At 54.2% G+C, this 22433-nt stretch overlaps 2 protein-coding genes across 6 annotated transcripts; one reads left to right on the forward strand and one right to left on the reverse strand.

Annotated features, from left to right (window-relative positions):
• Positions 1-1829: 1829 nt before the first annotated feature.
• On the forward strand, positions 1830-19734 carry GAS8 (growth arrest specific 8). Of its 3 annotated transcripts, XM_056136061.1 has the most exons (10): positions 1830-1911; positions 10128-10325; positions 10754-10960; positions 12925-12979; positions 13513-13718; positions 14015-14182; positions 14448-14534; positions 16294-16497; positions 18342-18407; positions 19438-19734. In XM_056136061.1, exons 1-10 carry the CDS (start codon positions 1897-1899, stop codon positions 19585-19587), a joined length of 1356 nt encoding a protein of 451 aa, XP_055992036.1. In that variant the 5' UTR covers positions 1830-1896; the 3' UTR covers positions 19588-19734. The 3 variants fall into 3 exon arrangements, with proteins under 3 accessions (XP_055992036.1, XP_055992037.1, XP_055992038.1); XM_056136062.1 differs by lacking the exon at positions 19438-19734 and having other exon boundaries at positions 16288-16497; positions 18342-18517; XM_056136063.1 differs by lacking the exon at positions 1830-1911 and having other exon boundaries at positions 10299-10431; positions 16288-16497.
• Positions 19735-19747: 13 nt separating this feature from the next.
• Positions 19748-22249, reverse strand: LOC130043634 (5-hydroxyisourate hydrolase-like). 3 transcript variants are annotated; one of them, XM_056136067.1, is made up of 4 exons: positions 22200-22249; positions 21244-21383; positions 20322-20457; positions 19748-19980 (listed from the first exon to the last, which is right to left on the reverse strand). In XM_056136067.1, the coding sequence occupies exons 2-4, from the start codon at positions 21372-21374 to the stop codon at positions 19891-19893; spliced, it is 357 nt and encodes a 118-aa protein (XP_055992042.1). In that variant the 5' UTR covers positions 21375-21383; positions 22200-22249; the 3' UTR covers positions 19748-19890. The 3 variants fall into 3 exon arrangements, with proteins under 3 accessions (XP_055992042.1, XP_055992039.1, XP_055992041.1); XM_056136064.1 differs by lacking the exon at positions 22200-22249 and adding an exon at positions 21748-21915; XM_056136066.1 differs by lacking the exon at positions 22200-22249 and adding an exon at positions 21748-21869 and having other exon boundaries at positions 21244-21438.
• Positions 22250-22433: the final 184 nt, after the last annotated feature.

Consider the following 22433-nt stretch of genomic DNA (forward strand, 5'->3'; position numbering starts at 1 on the left):
GAGCGGGCAGAGGCGGCCCAGAGCCGTGCGGCTTCTCCGGAGGCTCCTGGCAGCAGCTGGCACTGGGCAGGAGGCGTTCGCCCATCTCGAAGTCCGGGGCGCTTCGCCTTCCTCCGGGGTTGGCGCAGTCCCAGCTGTCCCCGGCTCGTTCTGGGGCCACTCGGGGCGGCCCCCAAGGGACGGTCGCCGCACGGGACACGGCGCCGCGAGGGCCCCTCAGGCGGCCGAAGAGGGCGCCCGGCCTCCGCCACCTGCGTCGGCCGGCGTGAAGCGGCGCCTCCGCCTCGGCCGGAAGGCGGCGGCGCCGCCACACCACGCGCCCGACGGGGCCGCCTTCCCGCGGCTGCCTGGGCGGGGCGGCCGAGTCTCGCGAGATCCCCGAGGCTCTCGCGGGACGCCCCGCGGTTGCCGGGAGACGGTGCGGCCGCCGGGGGGCGGGAGCAGGCGGCGGGCGGCGCGGCCATGGTGAGGCGGGGCCGGGCGGCGGGGGCGGGGGCGCGCGGGCAGCCCCCGCACGGCCTGCGCGGGCCGGGTGCCTGGCCGGGCGCCCAGAGCCCCGGGCCCGCGGGGGCGCCCCGGGGCGACGGATGGGCCCCGCCGGGGGCGGAAGCGGCGCCCACGGGCCCCCGTGCCTGGGTCGGGCGGCCCTTCTGGCCGCTGCCCGGCGCTCGGGGCGACGCGGAGCCCGCCCGCCCTCCGGGAACCGTCCCACTCCGCCAAGGGGTCCCCTGGAGAACAGCAGGGCCGAGGACGGTGGTCCCCGGAGCCCGCAGTCTCCGTAGGTCTCGGGCCCGTGGTCTGGGCAGGCTCGGGCGGGCGCCGCGCCCCGGGCTGCCTGGGGGGTTTTCTCCTCAGGGCGCCCCCGGCAGCGGTTGTTCCGTGCAGCCGGCCGGGGGGGTCCTTGGTGGGGGACAGCCCGGAACTCAGAGCCCCCGCTCTGGCTGTTGCGGGTCTCTTCTGCGGGAGGAAAGGAGGGCGAGAATTCCATTGGGGGCAGCTTTAAAACCGCCTGCAAAGACCTCATCTGCGCTTTTCTGGGGATATGGGTGACCTTCCTTCCCTCCCTCCCTCCCTCCCTTCCTTCCTTCCTTCCTTCCTTCCTTCCTTCCTTCCTTCCTTCCTTCCTTCCTTCCTTCCTTCCTCCCTCCTTCCCTCCCTCCCTCCCTCCCTCCCTTCTTCCCTCCCTCCCTTCTTCCCTCCCTCCCTCTCTCCCTTCCATGTTCAAAACTTCCTGTGATCAAACTCACAGACTTACAGACATAAACCAAGTTGGGAAAAAAGTTGGGAAAAGTGCACACAATGAAGCTTTGGAAATGTCAGTGTGCCTGAGAGACCCTTGGAATGAGGTGGGGGAAGAGGGTCCCAGCCCGTTGAGCTGCTCAGAACACTTCTCTCTGGTGGACCTACCGTCCCCTCCGGTCCTCTGTACCAGATTCTCTGAGGAGTTTGTGAGTGTAGGAATGAAGCCGCTAAACTTCCCTGTAGGGTTTTTTTGTGGTGGTTGCCCAGCATGTTGGCATTGTAGCCAACAAGGTCACATGCGGCAGTGGTGGGTTTTGGGTCCTTTTTTAGGAAACAAGCTCTGCAGGCACAACAAGGGGCCCTCTGCCAGAGGCATGTGTTTGGGATGAGCCCTCTTTTTTCCAGAGGGAGAAAATATTCTTCCAAAAGAGAATTTACATGTGGTCGGGCCAGGAAAACTCCGATATGGCTGTGTTGGGAGCCAGGGCATGGACAAAGTCCAGAACAGTGGGGGGAGGGGGACACCTGGCAGGGTGTTACGGATAGCACTTCCCTTATGCAGTCGTCTCTCTTTCACCAAAGGCACCCAAAAAGAAGGGGAAGAAGGGGAAAGCCAAAGGAACTCCAATTGTTGATGGGCTCGCCCCAGCAGACATGAGCAAGGAACAGGTGAGAGGTGTAGAGGCTTGAGCTGTATCAGGCTGGTGGGATGGTGGTTCTGTGTCCAGGGACCCTTTCAGATACCCCTGTCCTGTCCAGGCCTATCCCATTATCCAAAGCTCGCAGGCACCTCACATACTGAAAAATCAAATAAAGCCATTCTACCACATTGAAGACCTTTTTTTCCTGTTGGGCCACACCCTGTGGTACTCAGGATTTACTTCTGGCTCTGTACTCAAGGTCACTCCTGGTGGCTTGGGGACCACATGGGGTGCCGGGGATCCAGATAGGCCATGTGCAAGGCAAGAAGCATCCTACCTGTTGTCGCTCTGGCCCCATGTTTTGCTATGTTTTGGGGCCAGACTCAGAAGTGCTCAGGACTTACTCCTGGCTCTGCACAGGGGTCACTTCCGATTGGGCTTGGGGAGCCTAAGAGGTGCCGGATATTGAACCTGGGTCGGCTGTGTCCGATTTAAGCACCTTACCCTATGTACTGTCTCTCTAACTTCAACTTCTGAAGACTTTTTTTCCTAATACGGTGGCAAGAATTTAATATAAAAGCTATCTTAAATTTCACATATCTTCTTTTAATCATTTATGCACCTGATATTTATAGATGTTATACTACATGTGTATATAGCTTGTTCTCTTATTTTCTTTAACAGAAGTTATTTTCAGCCATTTGCTTATTTTCCTTTTTTGTAGTGAATCAAGATAGTTTCTATCGAATGAAACTCACTTAGATATGAGAGGAGGGAAAGAGAGAAAATATATATGTTCCAAGAGGAACACTGGGCTTGCCAGAGTGGGAAAAAAAAGCAAAGTGAGATACCTGTTCAAGGGAGAAGACGGGCTTGAAGAGTAAGCCCAAATGGCATTTGGGAGGAATGTTTGTTTATCTTGATGGGTAGAGAACATAATTGCATAATTATAGTTTAAATTTAAAGCTTCTGAAAACTGCACCACATGGCAAACTGTGAGCCTATATGTGGTTCATCTTCCAGACTCTGTGGTATTGGCCACTCCTGTACCTGGCACAGACCTGAGGGCCCCAGGACAGCCTATATGTTTCTTTCCTCACCCTTATTTTCACTGCGTAGGATTATTTGGTTGTGTCTTTCAGTGGTGCTCAGCGGGTACTCCTGGCTCTGCTCAGGGGTTGCTCCTGGTGGTGTTTGGGGGACCATGCAGTACCAGTGATCAAACCTGGCCCCCTGTAAGCAAAGTATGTATTTCAGGCCACTGAGCTATCTCTGTTGCCCCTCTTTTTTTTTTTTTCTTTTTGTGCAATGCACAGGAGTTACTCTTGGCGATGCTCAGGGGACCATATGGGATGCTGGGAATCAAACCTGGGTCGGCCACATGCAAGGCAAATGCCCTACCCTCTGTACTATTGCTCCAGCCCCCCACTCTTGCCCCTCTTTTGATAGTTAAAAAAGTAGGGACCGGGAACCCTCATTTTTACTTAAAGCCCTCTTTAAAAAAATTATTTTATTTGCTATTTGGGGTTCACACTTGGCAGTGCTCAGGGATTCCTCCTGGCTCTGTGCTCAGGCATTACTCTTGGCAGACTCAGGAGACAACATGGGGTGCCAGAGATCAAACCCAGGTCAGCTATGTGCAAGGCAAGTGCCGTATATGCTGTACTATTTCTTGACCCTTACAGCCCTCCGGCAAGCTACCGAGAGTATTGGATATGCCAGACACAGTAACAACAAAGTCTCCAATGGAGACGTTACTGGGCCCGCTCGAGCAAATCGATGATCAACGGGAGGGCCTTTACCTTTACCTTTTTACAGCCCTCTTTGAGAGAGTTCTGGGTTTGATTCATGGTACCATATCGACCCCACGGCATCTATGGGAATGACCCACCCTCCGTTAAGATGAAGTAAAAATAATGGTAACCAAGTCACATGAATGGAAACTGAAGAGCAGAGCCGAGGCTGGGAATGATGAAAAGGAGACCCCTGGCAAGCTGAGCATTGGGCAGGGGTTCCGGGCTGCAGTCTGCAGCGTTCATTGGGCTGGCACGTGTAGGGCAGATAGGCCTTGCCCCTAGGACCAGAACAGTGACAGGCAGAGCTTTGCCTTTGCATGTCAGAGTGGAGGCCCAAATACCATGGAAACCTCCACAGTTCAGGGAGGTTGAGGGATACAAGATAGTGGCTTCAGGTCACGTGGCTGCCCGTGGTATTAGGCTCTCTTTTTTCTGATTTTGGGTAGGGAGGCATGCCACACCAAGAATTGCTCATTAATCCTGGCTCTCCACTTAGAAATCACTGCTGGTGGTGCTTGGGGGACTATTTGGGATGCTGGGACTCAAACCCGGGCCAGCTGCATACAAGGCAGACTCCTTACCTTACCTGCTTTACTCTCTCCAGTTCTTTTTTCAGAACTCACACCCAGGGGCAGGACATGTGGAATAGAGTCCACATCCGGGTACTGGGGGCATGTGGTATGGTGGGGTACAGGGGACCATGTGGTTAGGGCTCCTTGATCCTTGACATGTGAACTATATTCTTAACTTTGCTAGCTGATTCTTTTGGGGAACAACATCTGGAAGAGCTTAGGGGCCACTTCTAGTTCTTTGGTCGAGTCACACCTGGTGACCTGGTGGTGGTGCCCAGGCGCCCAGAGACTGTGCTGTGAATCAAGCCATGTACTTAGTGGGCCTGCTTGCAAGGCAAGTGCCTTTATCTCCACATTATTTCCAGCCTCTGTTTTCTGTTTCTTCCAGAGAATCTGGCAATCTGGGTATGAATAATTTGAATATTGGACAATGGAGATAGTTCACAGGCTAGGGTCCTTGCTTTGCATGTGGGAGTTTCAGGTTTTCCCCCGGCTCTGCATCATCCCACGAACATTGCTGTGGCTAACCCAGCAACACAGTACGGCTCAAAAACCTAAACATGAGAAACAAAAGCAAAAATCCTGAATATTGAGGGGCCAGGATTTTCGCTTTTGTTTTTTATGTTTAGGTTTTTAAGCCATACCCTGTGCTGCTGGGTTAGCCGCAGCAATGTTCGTGTCCTGAATATTGAGGGGCTGGCTTGAGTGATAGCACAGTGGGTAGGGCCTTTGTTTGCCTTGCACACGGCCAACCCGGGTTCGATTCCTCCATCCCTCTCGGAGAGCCTGGCAAGCTACCGAGAATATCACACTTGCACGACAGAGTCTGGCAAGCTCCCCATGGCGTATTTGATACGCCAAAAACAGTAACAACAAGTCTCACAATGGAGACGTTACTGGTGCCCACTCGAGCAAATTTGATGAACAACGGGAGGACAGTGCTACAGTGCTACAGTACAGAGGGGCCAACATGATAGAACAATGGTAGGATACTTGCCTTGCACATGGCTGACCTGGGTTCGATTCCCAGCATCACATATGGTCCCTGACCCTGCCAGGAGTGATCTCTAAGTACAGATCAGGAGTACGCCTTTAGTCCCTCTAGGTATTGCTCCCAAACAAGCAAATTTAAAAATCCTGAATATTGAGTGCTGGATGCATCTGATGCTAGCGTACGTACATTGAAATGGAACGAACAGGGTGAGAGACTGTCTGAGTTCATCATGTCGACCAAGACCATCCATGGTAACTCACAGTTCCAGAAGGCCGAATCTAAACGTTGGACATGGGAGTCTCCCGGTGGACGATTCCACAACGAAATAGACCACATCATATTAATCGATGGTTTTGCCTGACCAATGTTGCTGTTGTCCCAAAATTCTGAATGGGATTCGTGCAAAATTCTACTTCACAGAGCAGGGAGAAAGGGCTGCAAAGTTTAAAAAGAGAACTCCCAGAATGACCACCAACTGGGAGCGCTTTGGCACTATTGCGGCAACATGGGAAGATGCCATTGTTGACAACATTGACGAGGAATACGATCGACTGGTTCAGCACCTCCATGATTGTGCGAGGAACGCCAAGAGAGAGATAGCCACAAAAAAATGCCTGTCTTTGAAACTCTTGAGCTTATTTGCCAATGTGGTTTGGCGCATGCCTCAGGCAACCGCAAGTGAATGTCCGAGCTTGCAAAGCTGTGCAGAGATGCGATCAAGGATGACCTCAAAGAGAGAAGAGCAGAAGTGCTGGTAGATGCGGCAGAAGCCGGGAAAAGTATTTGTAATGCCCGCCTGTCCTTCGCCAACTACAAGACCAAGATGACTGCCCTCTGACGTCCTGATGGATCTATCACATCCTCCAGAACGGCAGTGGAGAAGATTATCCATGACTTCTGCTCAAATCTCTTCGATAGCGATGTCCATTTGCCGACATACCAAATTCCACAGGATGGATATGTCGTTCCCAATGTTCTCCCTTCCGAAATACGGCACGCCATTTCATCAGTAAAGAAACGAACAGCACCCGGCCCGGACAAGGTGAGACCTGAACACCTGAAGAACCTGCCGTCAGTACTCATCAATACACTGGCTCGGCTCTTCACTCGCTACCTGTCTGAATGCAAGGTTCCGTCCCAGTGGAAAACCAGCAGGACCGTACTACTGTTCAAGAAGGGAGACATCCATGACATTGGCAACTATCGCCCGATCTGCCTATTGTCTGTCATCTACAAGCTGTTCACTCGAGTCATCCTGAATAGGATTGGCAGAACATTAGATGAAGGACAACCATGCGAGCAAGCCGGGTTCCGCAAAGGATTCAGCACCATCGACCATATCCGCATGATAACCAAGCTCATTGAAGTTTCTCAGGAGTTCAAGATGCCGCTCTGTCTAACATTCATCAATTTAAAGTAGGCTTTTGATTCTGTTGAGATGGAAGCAGTCATTGAAGCCCTAGCCAATCAGGGCATTCAAACTCAATACATCAGGATCCTCCGTGAGCTGTATTACGGATTCACTACCAGGATCTCACCATTCTACAAAGAAGTAATCATTGATGTCAAGAGAGGGGTTCGGCAGGGTGATACCATTTCACCGAAACTCTTCAGTGCCACCCTCGAGAACATCATGCGACGACTGGAATGGGAAGGAATGGGAGTGAAGATAGATGGTCGGCAACTACACCACCTCCGCTTTGCTGATGACATTGTTTTAATAACACCAAACATCAGCCAAGCGGCACAAATGCTGGCCGACTTTGACCGTGAGTGTGGAAAGGTCGGGCTACAGTTGAATCTTACGAAGACAATGTTTATGAGAAACAGCCTCATTCCTGATGCCCCATTCACTCTCAATGGAACGACCATCTCTGAATGCAACAGCTATGTGTACCTAGGTGGAGAAGTCAGCATGACAAATGACCTGGCACCCGAGCTGTGCAGGAGGAAGAGAGCGGCTTGGAACGCCTTCAAGAACGTCGAAGAAATAACTAAGAGGACGAAGAACCTCCGGCTCCGGGCACTTTGATTCCACTGTTCTTCCTGCATTAACATATGCTTCAGAGATCTGGGCCCTATGTAAACAGGATGAGAACGCTATTCGGGTTTCCCAAAGAGGAATTGAAAGAGCTATGCTTGGAATATCACGTTTCACTCAAATGAGAGAAAGAATCCGGAGATCCGACTTCTGTCGACGATCAAGAATCAGGGATGCTGTCTCGTTTACCAAGGTGTCAAAAATCAGATGGGCTGGTCACGTAATGAGATTTAAAGATGACTGCTGGACTAGAGCTGTTACCGACTGGATCCCACAGGATGTCAAAAGACCGCGTGGCCGCCCACCTACCAGATAGTCAGACTTCTTCATCAAGATCATGAACTATTGGTTTGAGGCTCTTCATGTTCCTAGAGTGAACAGATGCTATTGGGCTACACTAGCACACGGCAGGGACAAATGGAGACGTTACTGGCGCCAGCTCGAGCAAATCGACGACTAACGGGAAGTCAAGTGATCAAGTGATTGAGTGCTGGAAGAATTTAGTAATGTGAACTAATCTGACTAAGGTGTTGGTCTGTTTTAGAATATTTGTTTCTAAAGGTCTGTGACATAAAGATGTTTGTCAGCTGCTGAGGCAGATCCTGGGGAGCCCTGCGTCATGGGGCACACTCCTCTGCTCAGGGTCCTCATCTTGGAGCCCTTCTCAAGGACCTCATTTCTTTTCTTGGTGAGAATTGTGGTTTCTCTGTGGCATTTTTCAGGAGAGAGGAACTTGATGAAGTGACCAGAGATTATTCTCAGAAGATAAGATAAGCAACTAGGTCCCAAAGAACGTGGGAACTCTGATCTATGCTCCTTTTGTTTAACCTATTTGCAAATTTGCAGTTGGCTCTGAACAAACTCTTTTGACACTTAGGCATCGCCAGTTTTTTTGGTTTTTTTTTTTTGTAGTCATCCTGTCACTGCCCTCCCCCTCACCCCTCACAGGATTTTGGGTCATAACTACATAACTGGCTGTGCTCAGGGACTGTTCCTGGCTCTGCTCAGGAGCAACTCTTGGTGGCACTCAAGATCCTGTAGTGATGCTGGGGATTGGAACTGGGGATTTGGCCAGCTGCAGGTAAGGCGAACCCTTTAACCACTACACTTTCCCTCTTGCTTCTGGTGTATTTTTTGTTTTGTTTTGTTCTGCCACACCCTGCAGCAGTGCTCAGGGATCACTCCTGGAGGAATGATGGGGTGCCTCTGGGGGGGCTTCTGTGGGGTCCTGGGGATTGAAGCCAGGTAAGCTGTGTGCAGAGCAAGGTTGTACCATCTTGCAGCCTCCTGGCATGGTTCTTTTTTCAGCCACATACACCCACTGGCGCTCCATCCCTCCCATCTTGTGCTGGGGGGCCCATGTTGTGTCAGGGACCCTCCTGAACCCCTGCACTTTTTCCCTGCATCCCGACTGTCAGTCATTTCCTGACCATGACTGTTGAACGTCTTTGTTGTTGGTGGTGATCACATTGAGGGTCTCACACATGAAGTCACATAAGTGCTTTCCAGCTGAGTGGCGCCTGCCCCCAACTGATACTCTATATTTCTTGTTTAGTACACGTCTCTTTCCAGGAGGATGACCTGTGACCCTTAGTTCTTGTGATGGCCTTGATGTGCTGTGCTCTCATCCCTCAACCATTTCTTTGTTTAAAATCATCTTTGATCACTTTGTTTAATATCTTTGCTGTCACAACAAGACAGGCATTTCTTTAAATTCCCAGGAATGGATGAAAGGGCATAATTATTTTAATTATTTCATGGTTATTGAGTGAACCCAGATATTTCTGCTATTCCCTGTGAAGGCGCCTGGTCCCTGGCGTCTTTTAGCTATGGCTTACTTTTTAAAATTTTAAAAAAATGTTTACATTTTAAAATGTTTAAATTCTTATTTTTTTCATTCATTCATTCATTCATTCATCCTGTTATTCGTCGATTGCCTCGAGCAGGCCCCAGTAACGTCTCTTTCATCCTAGCCCTGAGATTATATTCAAGGCTCTTTAGGAGAATGAGACCCATCATTGTTACTGGTATTTGGCATATTTGGTAGGCCACGGGGAGTTTGCCAGACTCTGCCCTGTGGGCAGGCTGCATTCGATAGCCTGCAAGTTTGTCCAGAGTAGGAATGAGATAATAAGATGTCATAAAAAGATGTCTTGATAAGATGTTCCGGGAGCTGGATTTTATAGTCTCTGAGTCTTGGCCATTGATGGGATTACACGGCGCCAGGGGGCCAGGTGGTGGGTGTGACCCCCGCCTACTGGAATTTGGAGGATCTGGGTGGAGGATGCTCGACTCCAATCCGAGTAGGCTTGGAGATCTCGGCCCCGGAACCCGCGTGGCTTTGTCCCTCTGCCAGTACCTTCATGTGTGCGGAGAGTGGTCTCAGCATGGTGGTGGCTGAGACCAGCCACCACCATGCTTATTTTTTTAATTTTATTTTTATAAAGTTGTTCACAATAATTTGTTACATTTAATATTCAAGCACCAATCCCACCACTATTATACCTACCCACTACCATATTGCAAATGTTTCCACCCAAGTCCCCAAATCCTTTCCCCAAACCAGGAACTAAAATAATTATCTGTATTGCTTGTTATGAATACCCGCTAAACATGATCCAGAAGTTTCCTTAGAGAAAAGTGTGTGAAGATTGTGTACTTCACCCTGGAGCCAGTAAGCCCCCTGGAGGAGGTTACTAACATGTTGTTAAAGGTCCAGAGCTGTGGCGTACTTTTAGGTGAGAGTGACTCCTCCTCTCTTCCTCACTTCTCTGAGCCAGCATACACTGCTGGTGGGTGGGCACCTGCTCGGCCTCACAGCGTCCTGCTCTGCATGGCCAGGTGGAGGAGCATGTTGGTCGCATCCGGGAGGAGCTGGACCGGGAGCGGGAGGAACGGAACTACTTCCAGCTGGAGCGGGACAAGATCCACACGTTCTGGGAGATCACACGGAGGCAGCTGGAGGAGAAGAAGGCTGAGCTGCGGAACAAAGACCGGGAGATGGAGGAAGCCGAAGAGAGGCACCAGGTGGAGATCAAGGTGAGGGACTGGCCTGCCCAAGCCTGCGGGGCTCTGCGCAGGAGCAGAAGAGCTGGACGAGGAGTGGGCCACAGCTATTCCTGTGTCCAGTACGCGGAACCAGAAGGTACTTCCTACAAAAGAGCAAGAACATGTTATGAGCATGTCTGTGAGGCAGTGTGCATGTGTGCAGGTGAGCATATGTGTGCACGGCTGCATGTGTGTGCAGGACTGCATGTGTATAGATGAGCATGCCCGTGTAGAAGTATACATATGTGCACATGTGAGCACGTGTGCACAGTGACCATGGTTGTGCAGGTGGGCATGTGTATGCAGATATGCCTGCCTCTGCAGAAGTGTATATGTGTCCTCAGGTGAGCGTCGGTGAGCATGTGTAGGATTGTGTGCAGGTGAGAAGTATGATGAGCAGATTGTGGTCCTGCTTGCAGGTATACAAGCAGAAAGTAAAGCACCTGCTCTATGAGCACCAGAACAGCCTTACAGAGATGAAGACCGAGGGCACCGTGGTCATGAAGCTGGCCCAGAAGGAGCACCACACGCAGGAGGCCCTGCTGCGAAAGGACATGCGGACGTTGAAGGTGGAGCTCAAGGAGCAGGAGCTGTCCAACGAGGTGGTGGTGAAGAACCTGCGGCTGGTAGGTGTGAACTCAGGTTCTGTAGAAAGAAGGACTGCTACATTTTGGCAGCTGGTTGGAAAAAAGGGGGGAGGGGGATTCAAAAGCATACAGGCAGCCAAACCCTACAGGGGACTGAGTGCAGGACTTTTTTTTTAGACACGAGCAACAAATTCACTTCCCAAGAGAGCAGTCCGGCTCAGGGTGCTTCCCCATATACTTTCCTAGGGTATGTTCAGTTAGGGCACACTCAGCCTCTAAAATGTTTTCTTTCCTCAGAGGCCATCTGAAAACTGTACTGAGAACCAGGACTAATTTTCCAGACATTGTGGTCCTTTCTGAGGGAGATGGGGCAGGGGAGGGGGTTCCTGGTAGAGGCTGCAGCTCAGCTGCTCGGTGCATATAACTGCCCTGCTCTGGCCTGATCTCTGGGGATATCGTAGGGGCAGGACTGCATAGAGGCTGCCCAGGTGTGGCTGAGGGTCTAGCAAGGTGCAAGCACACGTGATAGAAGGCAGCTGTGGTTCTTGATGCAGAACTGCCAGAAGAAGACCTGATTGGGGTGGACTGCTGGGAGAGGGCGGTTGCATGTTTCCTTGTGGGATTCTGGGAAGACCTTCTGGGGAAGGCGCTGAGCAAGGAGGGTGGGCTGGTGCGCTGAGATGGGTAGGCTGTGATGACCCTGGGCTGGGCAGGGGCGGAATGCCTGATGGCCTTCTTCCCTCCCTCCCTTCTCTCCATCTCCTTTCTGTCCCTCCCTCCCTCCTTTGCCTGCCTTCTTTCTCCCTCCGCTCCCTCCTCCCCCTCCCTCTGTCCTTCCGTCCTTTCCATCTTTCCCTCCCTTTTCTCCCTTTCCTCCCTTTCTTGTTTTGTTCCTTTCCTTTCTTCTATTCCTCTCCTCCCCCCCCCCCCCCCGCCTTTTTGTTTTTGGTCCATATCCAGGAGTGTTTAGAGCTTACTCTGGCTCTGGACTCAGGGGTCACTCCTGTTGGGCTCAAGAAACCATACGGAGTGTCAGAGATTCAACTTGGGTCAGTCATATGCAAGGGAAATGCCCTGCCCGCTGTTCTATCTCCCTGACTTCCTTCCTTTCTTTTTTATTTCATTGACTTTTTTATTCTTTTTTAAAAATTTTATTGAATCACTGTGGGATAGATCCCCCCCCCCCTTTTGAGCTATATCTGGTGGTTCTCAGAGCACCATGTGGTATTGAAGATCAAACCCAGATCAAAGGTGTATAAATCATGCAGTCATTACATGAGCCATCTCTCAAGCCCCTGGCTTTGATTTTCAAAGGCTTTCTCTAGGAGCTGGAGCAATAGATAGGGTGCTTGCCTTGCATGCAGCCACCTTGGTTAGATCCTCAGCATCCATATAGTCCCCTGAGCCCCCTAAGGAATGATCCCTGAGCACAGAGCCAGAAGTAAGCCCTGAGCCCTGGGGTTGTGGCTCCAAAACCAACAAAATAAAATGGGGCTGGGAGATGACTCAAAGGTCTGGAGCACATGCTTTGCATGCAGAAGCCCTAGGGTTGTTCCCAGCACTGCTGGGAGGGATAGGCGTGACCTCCCAAAACACTACCAGGTGTGGCCCTGAAACAAATATTTTATAAAATAAAATCATGCAGTCATTACATGAGCCATCTACTGCAAAGCTTTAAATGCAGCTCCAAGTTATAACTGCAGCAGGTGAGTGGGACCCCGGGGAGAGTGCCTTTTGCTGACCAGTCTGCTCTTGACAGGTCACAAGGAGCTGCACACACTCAGTGCCCAGAACACAGTTCACACCTTTCAGCTGAGAGGGACTGTGCCTGAGCAAAGGGGTTCTGAGACATGGAAGTAACTGAGCATGTGGTCGGGCCCTGAGCTGTGAGTTTGGACGGGAAAGACCCTACTGGCATCAGCACAGCTCTTTCTTGGCAGTGACAAGTAAGGTCTCCTAAAATAGGCTCTATTTGTCTGCCTGACTGTCCTCTGCCTTTGCAGAAACATACCGAGGAGATCACTAAGATGAGGAATGACTTTGAGCGGCAAGTGAAAGGTTAGTATCTGCGTGCAAGTTCCTGGGCTAAAATCAGTGTTTAGGTAGAGTGGTGGTCTCTGAGGCTGAGGACCACCTTGCACCCCAAATAGCTAAGTGATACAGTAGGGGGGTGCCCCTCACCTTCCCAGCCAAGTTCACTGGCCAGTAGCAGCAGGTGGTCTTTTCCTATCTCTTTGGCCTCCCTCTCCTACGGCTCCTTGTCTAAGGGGCTCCCATTCCAGAGTCTGGTCCTGACAAAGACTCTGTCTGGGCCATGGGTGCTGCCCACCATGGGTTAGTGGCACTCAGCTGCTTACAGCTTTGCTCGGGTGTCTCATTGATGCCAGGCCCCACCAGGCATGCACAGGGTGGCATGCATGCAATCTCCTGTGAGCACCAGCAGGAAAGGCACCACTGACTGCAGCCTGTTAGCAGTGCTTATGTGGCCTCTGTCCTGTGGGCAGTTTTGGAGCCTTGACAAGCTTTGTCCACTCTGATGACACCAGGCACCTGCTTCTCCCCTGCTGAACTCTCTGTCCTCTGTGTTTCAGAAATCGAGGCCAAGTATGATAAGAAAATGAAGATGCTTCGGGATGAGCTCGACCTGCGGAGAAAGACGGAAATCCATGAGGTGGAGGAGAGGAAGAACGGCCAGATCAGTGTGCTGATGCAGCGCCATGAGGAGGCCTTCACCGACATCAAGAACTACTACAACGACATCACCCTCAACAATCTGGCCCTCATCAACTCCCTCAAGGTACCAGATACGCCTCTTACTGAACCCTCCTGTTCCATGGCACCCTCTTTGCCCGCCAGGCTGGGGGTAAGCAGAGGCTTGCCAGAGCAGCAGTGGGGGCTGTGGCCACATCCTGTTACCAAAGCAGAGAAAATGCAGAATAAGTTCAAGTGCAGGGATGCACAGAGAAGGCTCAGGTTCTATGTTTGACCAGCAGGGCCTTAGTGTGGGCAGGAGAGAGCCTGGCTGTCACCTAGAAGTCAGCATCCCCTGGGCACTTCCTGCTGAAAATCTGCACATCTATTTTCTGCCCATAGGAGCAGATGGAGGACATGCGCAAGAAGGAGGAGCACCTGGAGAGGGAGATGATGGAGGTGTCGCTACAGAACAAGCGCCTGGTGGAGCCTCTGCAGAGGGCTCGGGAGGAGATGAGCGAGATGCAGAAGAGGCTTGCGACCTACCAGAGGGACAAGCAGATCCTGTTTGTGAGTGTCCCTCAAGCTCCCTCCTGCCCTGCGTGTCCCCAGAGCTCCTGGCGCTTATTCCTGGGCTCAGCAGAGACATCTCACAGAGCCAGTTTGTTCCAGAGGCAGGAAGAATCGCCTGGGGCGCTTTCTCTGCTCACTCCCCTCCTGGGCTGTCCTGGGGTTCCCTGCTGATACCTTTAAGTCTGTCCTTTGGCGGGAATTTGTATTTCCTGGTTGCCTGGACCCTGACACCTTCATTCCCCTGACCCCATTTTCTTCCTAGTGCACCAAGGCACGTTTGAAAGTCACTGAGAAGGACCTGAAGGGGCTGCAGTGGGAGCACGAGGTGCTGGAGCAGCGCTTCATCAAGGTTCGGCGCCAGGGTGCCAGCCAGGGATGCCTGTCTGCTGCCCTTCGACTGGTTCAGGATATCTTGATGCGCTCGCTGGAGCTGTGGGTTTGGAAGCTGGGCATCTCCGTGCCTCCTCCTTCAGTGGAGCTTTGAAGAAGGCCTTGGGGTGTCTTAGAGTGCAGGTTCTCTGGTGGGGAGTAGGCCCCACTTTGTCCTTTAGCCCCACCCTGTAACAGGGAAGGGCCAGCTGACATCCCTGTCGACATGCCCTCTAGTTCTCGGGGAAGAGGTCATGCAGTTCCCTATCATATGACCTCCCTGCTGTCACACAGAACCACACAGGACACTGGCCTCCCTCCTCCTGTGTGCCTGTTGCAGGTGTGACCTGCTCTGGGAAGCTGGGTCACACCTTCATCACAGTGGCTTTCAGCTCAGACCACACAGCGGCAGCCTCGGTCCTTAAAGCCACCTGGCACAGCCTGCAGGGTGCTCACCTGCCAGTGTTGCTGTTTCTGCCCTTTGCAGCCATTGTACTCCTCTGTTCCTATGTCTGTGCACCTGTTCATTCCCAGCATTGGAACTGCCGTGCTAGAGTTTGTGTTCAGAACTCCAAGTGTCCGGAAGAGCTGGCCCCTGCAATTACAGCAGGCTGGAGTGAAGGCAGGCACCTGGGACTCTGCTGGAGCTCTGTCAGGTTCTTTTCTGTTGTTTTGTTTTGCTTTTTGTTTTCGTGTCATACCTGGTGGTGTTTGGGGGCTCTGCCTGGAGCTTGCTTTGGTGTCACTTCAAGCACTGTAAAGTAGGATCACCTGGTCCCAGGACTGAACGGAGGATCTCGTGTGCCAGGCATGTTCTCAGCCCTTTGAGCCCACTCCCAGTCTCTGTTCTCTTCCATTTGAATGAAGTGTGTGGCTTGTGCCAGAGTCGTTCCCATCTCCAGGAAAAGCTCCATCCCAAGACTGGGGAGGTGACTCAGTGGAAGAGCCCTTGCCCTGCATGGATGAGGGCCTACGTTCCTTCCCTGGCCCTGAGAAATCAAACCAAACCAAACCACCAACAAAGGGTCTTGATTTGTCCGCAGATTTAAAAAAAAACTTGTAAAAATCATTTTTAATATATTTTTAAAAATTAAAACTTGGTGTTTTTTTTTTTGTGCCACACCTGGCAATGCTCAGGGGTTACTTCTGTCTTTGCACTCAGGAATCACTCCTGGTATTGCTTGGGAGACCATATGGGATGCCGGGGATCAAACCCATCTCGGCCATGTGTAGGGCAGTACTCTATCCACTGTGCTTTCCATCTGACCCTTATTTTACTTTTTACTTTTCCAAATTTTATTTTATTAAAGCATCGTGAGTCACAGAGTCATTCATAGTTGGGTTTTTGTGTCATTACATTGTTGTTTTGGGATTACGCCCAATTGTGCTGAAGGATCAAGTGCTCAGGGGTCCTTTCTAGTGGTGCTCTGGAGCATGTGGCACGAGAGCTCAGATCTGGGCTTGCTGCTTGCACAGTCTGTGCTCAGCTCATTGTGCTCGCTCTCTTGCCCTTGTCAGAAGATTTAATTCTGTCAGAGACTTGGTGCTTGCAGTGTAGAAGACGCACACCCACCTGCCCAGGTGTGGGCCGTGGCTGAATGTAGACAAGCCCACCTGCCCAAGATGCGGGTCCTGGTGTAGACACACACCGAAATGCCTGAGGCGTGGGCCCTGGTGGAGTGCAGAAATGTGTTTCTTGCCCAGGGGATCCCTTCAGTGCATTGTCCTGGCAGGTGCAGCAGGAACGGGATGATCTGTACCGGAAATTCACTGCAGCCATCCTGGAGGTGCAGCAGAAGGTGGGCTTCAAGAACCTGGTTCTGGAGCGCAAGCTTCAGGCGCTCAACGCTACCGTGGAGAAGAAGGAGGTTCAGTTCAACGAGGTGCTGGCTGCCTCCAACATGGACCCTGGAGCCCTGACTCTCGTGTCCCGGAAACTGGAGGTATCTTGGGGGTCCTGGGGAGGAGCCCGGACAGGCCAGGAGTCCCCTGTCTCGTGTTGGCCCCCTGTGTCCTGCCTCATGGTTCTGGTGGAGACCCTCAGCTGGCCTGGGCAGAACACGGTGGTTCCTGTCTCGAGTACAGACAGGGCTGCCGTATCTCTGCTTCCAGCCTACGGGTACTGGACATGGTTCCCATGTCCAGGTGCTTATGAGCCTTGCCATGTCTCTTGGGTCTTCCTGGCACCCTCCAGACCTCACTGCCCATTACATTCCGCAAGATAGGCTCGGCGTGGTCCTTCTTAGCTGCCACTTCGGTGTAGCACAGTGTGGCTCTGAGGGGAGCTGCTCTCTGTCCTCCAGTGACACACTCAGACACAGACTGTTCCCCAGGCACTGCTGTGTGTGGCCTCACAGCTACCCTACCCCAACCAAACACCTGGACAGAGGGGACCTGAGCAGCATCCAGTGTTGGTCTCACTGCTGTCTGGCTCTGCGGGTCAGCTCTGAGCCTAGTCTCTGACTCCTGCACCCAGCCTGGGGAAGTGCTGAGCTGAGGGGAGGGGACAGGGCTGCTGGGTGCTCAGACATTTTGCCTGTCCTCCAAGTCCCTGAACGCATCCTTGAGCAGCAGCAAAGGAAGGGTCTGGAGTGGGGGATGGGGCAGAACATCTGAGCTGCCCTGCAGCCACTGGTGGTGGGAGGAACGGGAGTAGGAGGGGAGCAGGCGGACCCAGGGTGGGGGTTGCTGTGGAGCCGGGTTGGGCCTGGGAAATGCTGGTGACAGAATCTGGGGTGCTGGTTTGTGGAAGTGGTGCCTGGAAGGACTGATCATCCAGGATAAACCCCTGGGGGCAGGGGTGATGCACCCACAGGGGGCTCTCATCCAGGCCTACAGCACACTGGCCTGGTGTGGGGGGCTCACCTCTGTGGGCATCACAGCACTAGCAGATGGGGAATTCTCCTTGCTGCTGGACGGGGTCCACCCCTCACCCTGGGCAGGGGGCCAGCTCCTAAGGGCCTACCCAGGGCAACAAAGCTTGAGTTTCCCCTGGGTTGTTAGTCCCCTCTCCCCACCCTCGCCCCCATTGTTCTGGGTGCCTGCAGGGACACCCTGGCTTTTCCTGTTATGCACCTTGTGGGCAGGGAATGACACTCATGAACCACCATGTGAGGGGGGCTCTAGGGGTTCCCCGATCGAGACCAGCCTCACCCTCTCCAGCCCCTCACCACTGCAACAGTGTCTTCGGGGGCACTGTGTCCTGTGTCCCTTGGGGCCTCTGCACAGGCTGCTCCTTCTGGACTGGTGTGTGTAGTGGCTGTGTGTGAGTTGTAACAATGGCAGGTGTGTGTAACAGGTGTATGTGAGGGGTATATGTGTGGTGGGTGCGTCCTGTGTGTGTGTGAGGAGTATGTGTAGTGTGTGTGTGTGAGGTGTATATATGGCGGGTGTGTGTAGCAGGTGTGTGAGGGGTATTTGTGGTGGGTGTATGTGAGGGGTAAGTGTGGCGGGTGTGTGTACCAGGTGTATGTGAGGGGGGTGCTGGTGTGTGTGTGTGGGGGTATGTGTGGGGTGTGTATGTAAAGGGTAAGTGTGGCAAGTATATGTAGCACGTGTATGTGTGTGTGAGGGGTGTGTTGTGTGTGTGTAAGGGTATGTGTGGGGTGTGTGTGAGGGATATATGTAAGGGTGGGGTATTCGTGGTGTGTGTGTGTGTGTGAGGGGCATTTGTGGCGGGTGTGTGTTCTAATGCCACTCCCTGCCTGAGGGTTCTACTGGGATCCCAAGCACTGCGCCTGTTTCACCTCCAAACTAGTGTCAGACTCATGGTTACCTTCTCTCCTAGGATGTGCTGGATTCAAAGAACAACACCATCAAGGACTTGCAGTACGAGCTGGCCCGTGTCTGCAAGGTAGAGGCCCCTGTTGTCACCCTGAACCCCTTATTTATACCTTTGACTTCTCCCTGCACGTGATCACTTGGCTGACTTGTGACCTGGGGCATGTTTGCATCATTCTGACCACTCCCTTGCTGTTCCCTGACAGTTTATCTCATCTACCAACCAATCTTTGACCCTCACTCACCATATGGAGGCCAGAGGAGGGGCCTCACCTGCTCCCCAAGTCTGTGTCAGTAATAGGCAGAAGCTGTATGTCTTACGAGGGCCGCACACACTCTTCCCCAGCCCAAAAGCCAGCTACAAATCGCTGTGCTAGCCTGGGAAGCCAGTGAGGGCCTCTACGTGGCCCCAGCTCCACGTAGGAGCCATGGCTGTGTCTGGGCTTTGCCCACAGGGAACACAGCATATGTACTGCACAGGTGGGGCTCAGACACACTGTGACTTTCAGGAGTGGGGGCTGCACAAAGTTGATGCCTATGTGGTGCCTTTCCTCAGCACTCAGCCCTCAGTCGCCCTTGGGCCCCTGCATCTGAGACTCATATGCACAAAACGGGGACCACCAGCTGCGAGCTAGGGCAGTGGTTGAGAATCCCCAGGACCTGCATCTGATCTGAGTTGTGGCTGCAGAGAAGAGGCAGGTCCCTAAACTGGCACCAGTGTGCACCGTCATGCCCTCTTGGACCCTGTTGGCAGGGTCCAAGTGCTTCTACCCTTGCTTTCCAGATGGGGAACAGGATGGGCACCATGCTCAGAGAGCTGTTTTCAGATGGAGGAGGCTGCCCGACTCTCCCCTAGCGGCACAAAGTGGGTGGAGGTCCCAGATGGAGGTCCCAGAAGAGCTGTTTTCAGATGGAGGAGGCTGCCCAACTCTCTCCCAGGGGCACAAAGTGGGTGTCAGGCAGGAACAGTGTCCATCCAGAAGCAGCTCAGACTCCAGTGATGCTGAGTTTTTGCTTCTGCTCCATTTTTCCATCTGTGAAATGGGTATAACGGTAACCACCCAAGTTCACCCTCCAACCTGCCAACCCTTCTGTTCCCACAGGCCCACAATGACCTGTTGCGCACCTATGAGGCGAAGCTCCTGGCCTTTGGGATCCCCCTGGACAACGTGGGCTTCAAGCCTTTAGAGACTGCTGTTGTGGGGCAGACATTGGGTCAGGGCCCTGCAGGGCTGGTGGGCACCCCAACATAGCCCTCCAGACCACTGCCTGGGCCACACCTCTGCACACACCCAGGGCAGCACACAGTGTGCTCCATTGTGCTGTTAGTAAACGAAGGTTTTCATATTTACTGTGTAGAGAAGTCACTTTGGGAGCCACAGCCCTGTCTCAGTGAGGACAGCAGCTCGAAGATCCCAGCACCACCTTTATTCACTTGGTCACAAGCCTCTCCCCAGAAACCTGGCAAGGAACACAACCCATTTTGTTGAGGGCCAGGGGATGGGATCTGTGCATGCAGGCCAGCTGGTGATCAGGCAGAGAAGATGGCGTGGCCTCTAGCTCCCTCGGTAGGTGGTGTAGGACCACGGGCTCAGCAGTAGGGGCACGTGAAACTTGTGGGTCTCATCTGTGATGGTGAAGACAACCTGTGACCAAAAGAGAGGGAGGAGTCCACACACGGCTGTGAGTGGCTAGGCCCTCCTGGGGAGCCAGTGACAGGACAGGGGCCATGGTTAGAAGCCCCAAAGCAGAGGAGAAACCAGTGATCTTGAGAAACCTGGTCCTGCAGTACCCCAGTGGGGTCAGGTGGCAGGGAGGTGGTCAGGCTGGGCTTGGCAGGATGCAGGTTGCACCAGAAGCTGAATCACACAAGGGCAGGGCAGGGACAGGTGTGTGTAAAGTACCCTGGACACCTTTCTTCTGGGACCTCAAAGCAGGTGTGCTTGGCCAAGGCTGCCCTGGGGATGTGGGCGGGACATGGCCTCACCTCCACATACGGGTAGAAGCTCTCCAACCCTCTCTCCCTCCAGTAGCTCTCCGTGTCAAAGAACAGCTTGTAGGTGCCCACCTTCATCTGGCCTGGGGACATGAGCCCAGGACAGCGGCCATCTGGGTTGGTGTAGCTGTAAGAGAACAGGGAGAGAAGGGTTGAGGGTCCACCCTTGGGTCCACCCTTGGCTCTTGGGTCTGCACAACCAGCAGGCACGACACACCCACAGCCGACTCCAGCAGGTGACCAGGGACAGGAAAGTCCTGCAACAGGATAGATGCTCAATGCAGGAAGGGCAGTCTCCCAAAACTATCCCCTGATCAGTAGGCACTTGCAGTTGACATCTGTGTGCTCAGATTCTCTGTAAGTTCCCTTATTCGCAAATTTAACATAAAAGTGGGTTGTACTCTTTATATCATATTAGTAGCTGTGCCCAAAACCCTATCCCCCTGGTGCCTATGGCTAGCTACACTAAACATCCTAGGCTAGGGCAAGGCCTATGCCCTCTGATTTGGAAAACTGCCTCTTCCCGCTGGCTGTGCATCCAGCATCTCTCCGCTGTGGGTGCCTGAAGGTGCTAGAGTTGACTGAGGCCAAGCAGCCAGCCTCAGGTTCCCCCACCACCAGTGGGCGTCAGGTCTGGTGCCTTCTGCCGGCAAAGGCTAGGGGTGGTCCTCCCCCCGCTCCCCCACCCTCACAGTCCTCCCCTCCTATCTATAAAGAGGCAGTTCAGCCCTGTGGGGAGAACAGAAAAGAAACTCAGCAGCCGGCCAGCTGCTAGCACAGGGTTACCTGTTAACCTACTGATGACCCCAGCCCTGGGACCATCCAGCACTGTCTGTCCTGCCCTTTGGCCTCTGGGATAGTATCGGTCAGGACGCAGAACCAGCCACATGCTCCCTCAACTCTTCCCTTTTACCTTTTCCGCAGCTCTGTCCAAAGCTGGCCATGGTCCTCAAGCCTGGACAGTCGCAGGCACAGACCCTGGGCTGGGACCCCGGCGGCGGTGTCCAGCACGTGTGTGGTCAGTGGGCTCGTTGTGGGTTCCATGCTGGGACCCTGGGCCATCAGAGGGCAGGGGTGAGTGGTGAGGGAGCAGGCTTACCCCGCTGGCCTGGATGAAGCAACAGCCCTAGAGTAAACACCTCTGGCGCCAGAGTCCCAGGTGCCCCCAGCCCTGCGGGGCTGGGCCCGCTGAGTCAGCTCGCGAGGACGCAGGGTGGCCCCGCAGCCACAGGCCTCGAAGCCCACCGTGGTCCCATCCCCAGTGGCCGCAGAGACCCGTGCCCACTACACGGCCCTCAAGCAGCCGCTCCTTCAGCCCTGATCACTAGCCAGTCCCCGCCCTGTTGGGGGACCAGGTGTCCTCGGAAAGCTCGCTCAGGGGTCTCCGCAGCGAGAGTTCGGGCCCGCCCTTACTTACCTCCAGGGAGCGCAGGTGTCGCTGCAGGACTCGCAGCCGCGGGGTCGCCCCGCAGCTCATGCCCGCGACCTCGGACTCAGGCCGAGACCACCCCCGCCCCGCCCCAGGCACCGCCCTCGCCCCGTACCGGCCCCCGGCACCGCCTCCACCACCGCCCCCAGGCCCGGCACCGCCCCGCAGCGCACCGTTCCGGGTGCCACCCCCAGCCCGTCCCCCCACCCCGTGCCAGGCGCCGCCCTCAGCGCCCAGACCCCGACTCCGGCCCCGCCGCGGACCGGCCCCTCCCGACCCCTGCCCGATCCCCTGCGGGTCCCTCCCGTTCCCTCCCGGCCCCGGCGGGCTCCTCCCCCCCAGGCCCCTCGGGGCCGCCCGCTCCACCCGGAGACCGGTCGGGGCGGCCGGGAGGCGCCGGGGCTGTTGCAGGGGCGGCGGGGTGGCGGGGACGCACGGACCTGGGGCCGCCGGACCCGGAGTGGCGGCGGGTGGGGCCGCGGGGCGTGGTCTGGGCTTCGGGGCGGGGCCTCGGGGAGGGCCTGGGCGGTGGGGCGGGACCGCGGGGCGGGGCGGGGCCTGGGCGGGGCCTCCCGGCGGGCGGGGAGGCGGGGAGGGGGCTTTCGAGGGGCGACAAGGGACTGACGGGTGGAGCGGGGCAGAGTCTGGGACGCGGCGCGGCGAGGCCGGGGGCG

The sequence above is a fragment of the Sorex fumeus genome, unplaced genomic scaffold (genome assembly GCF_029834395.1).
Source record: "Sorex fumeus unplaced genomic scaffold, SorFum_2.1 ptg000122l, whole genome shotgun sequence".
Taxonomy (NCBI): domain Eukaryota; kingdom Metazoa; phylum Chordata; class Mammalia; order Eulipotyphla; family Soricidae; genus Sorex; species Sorex fumeus.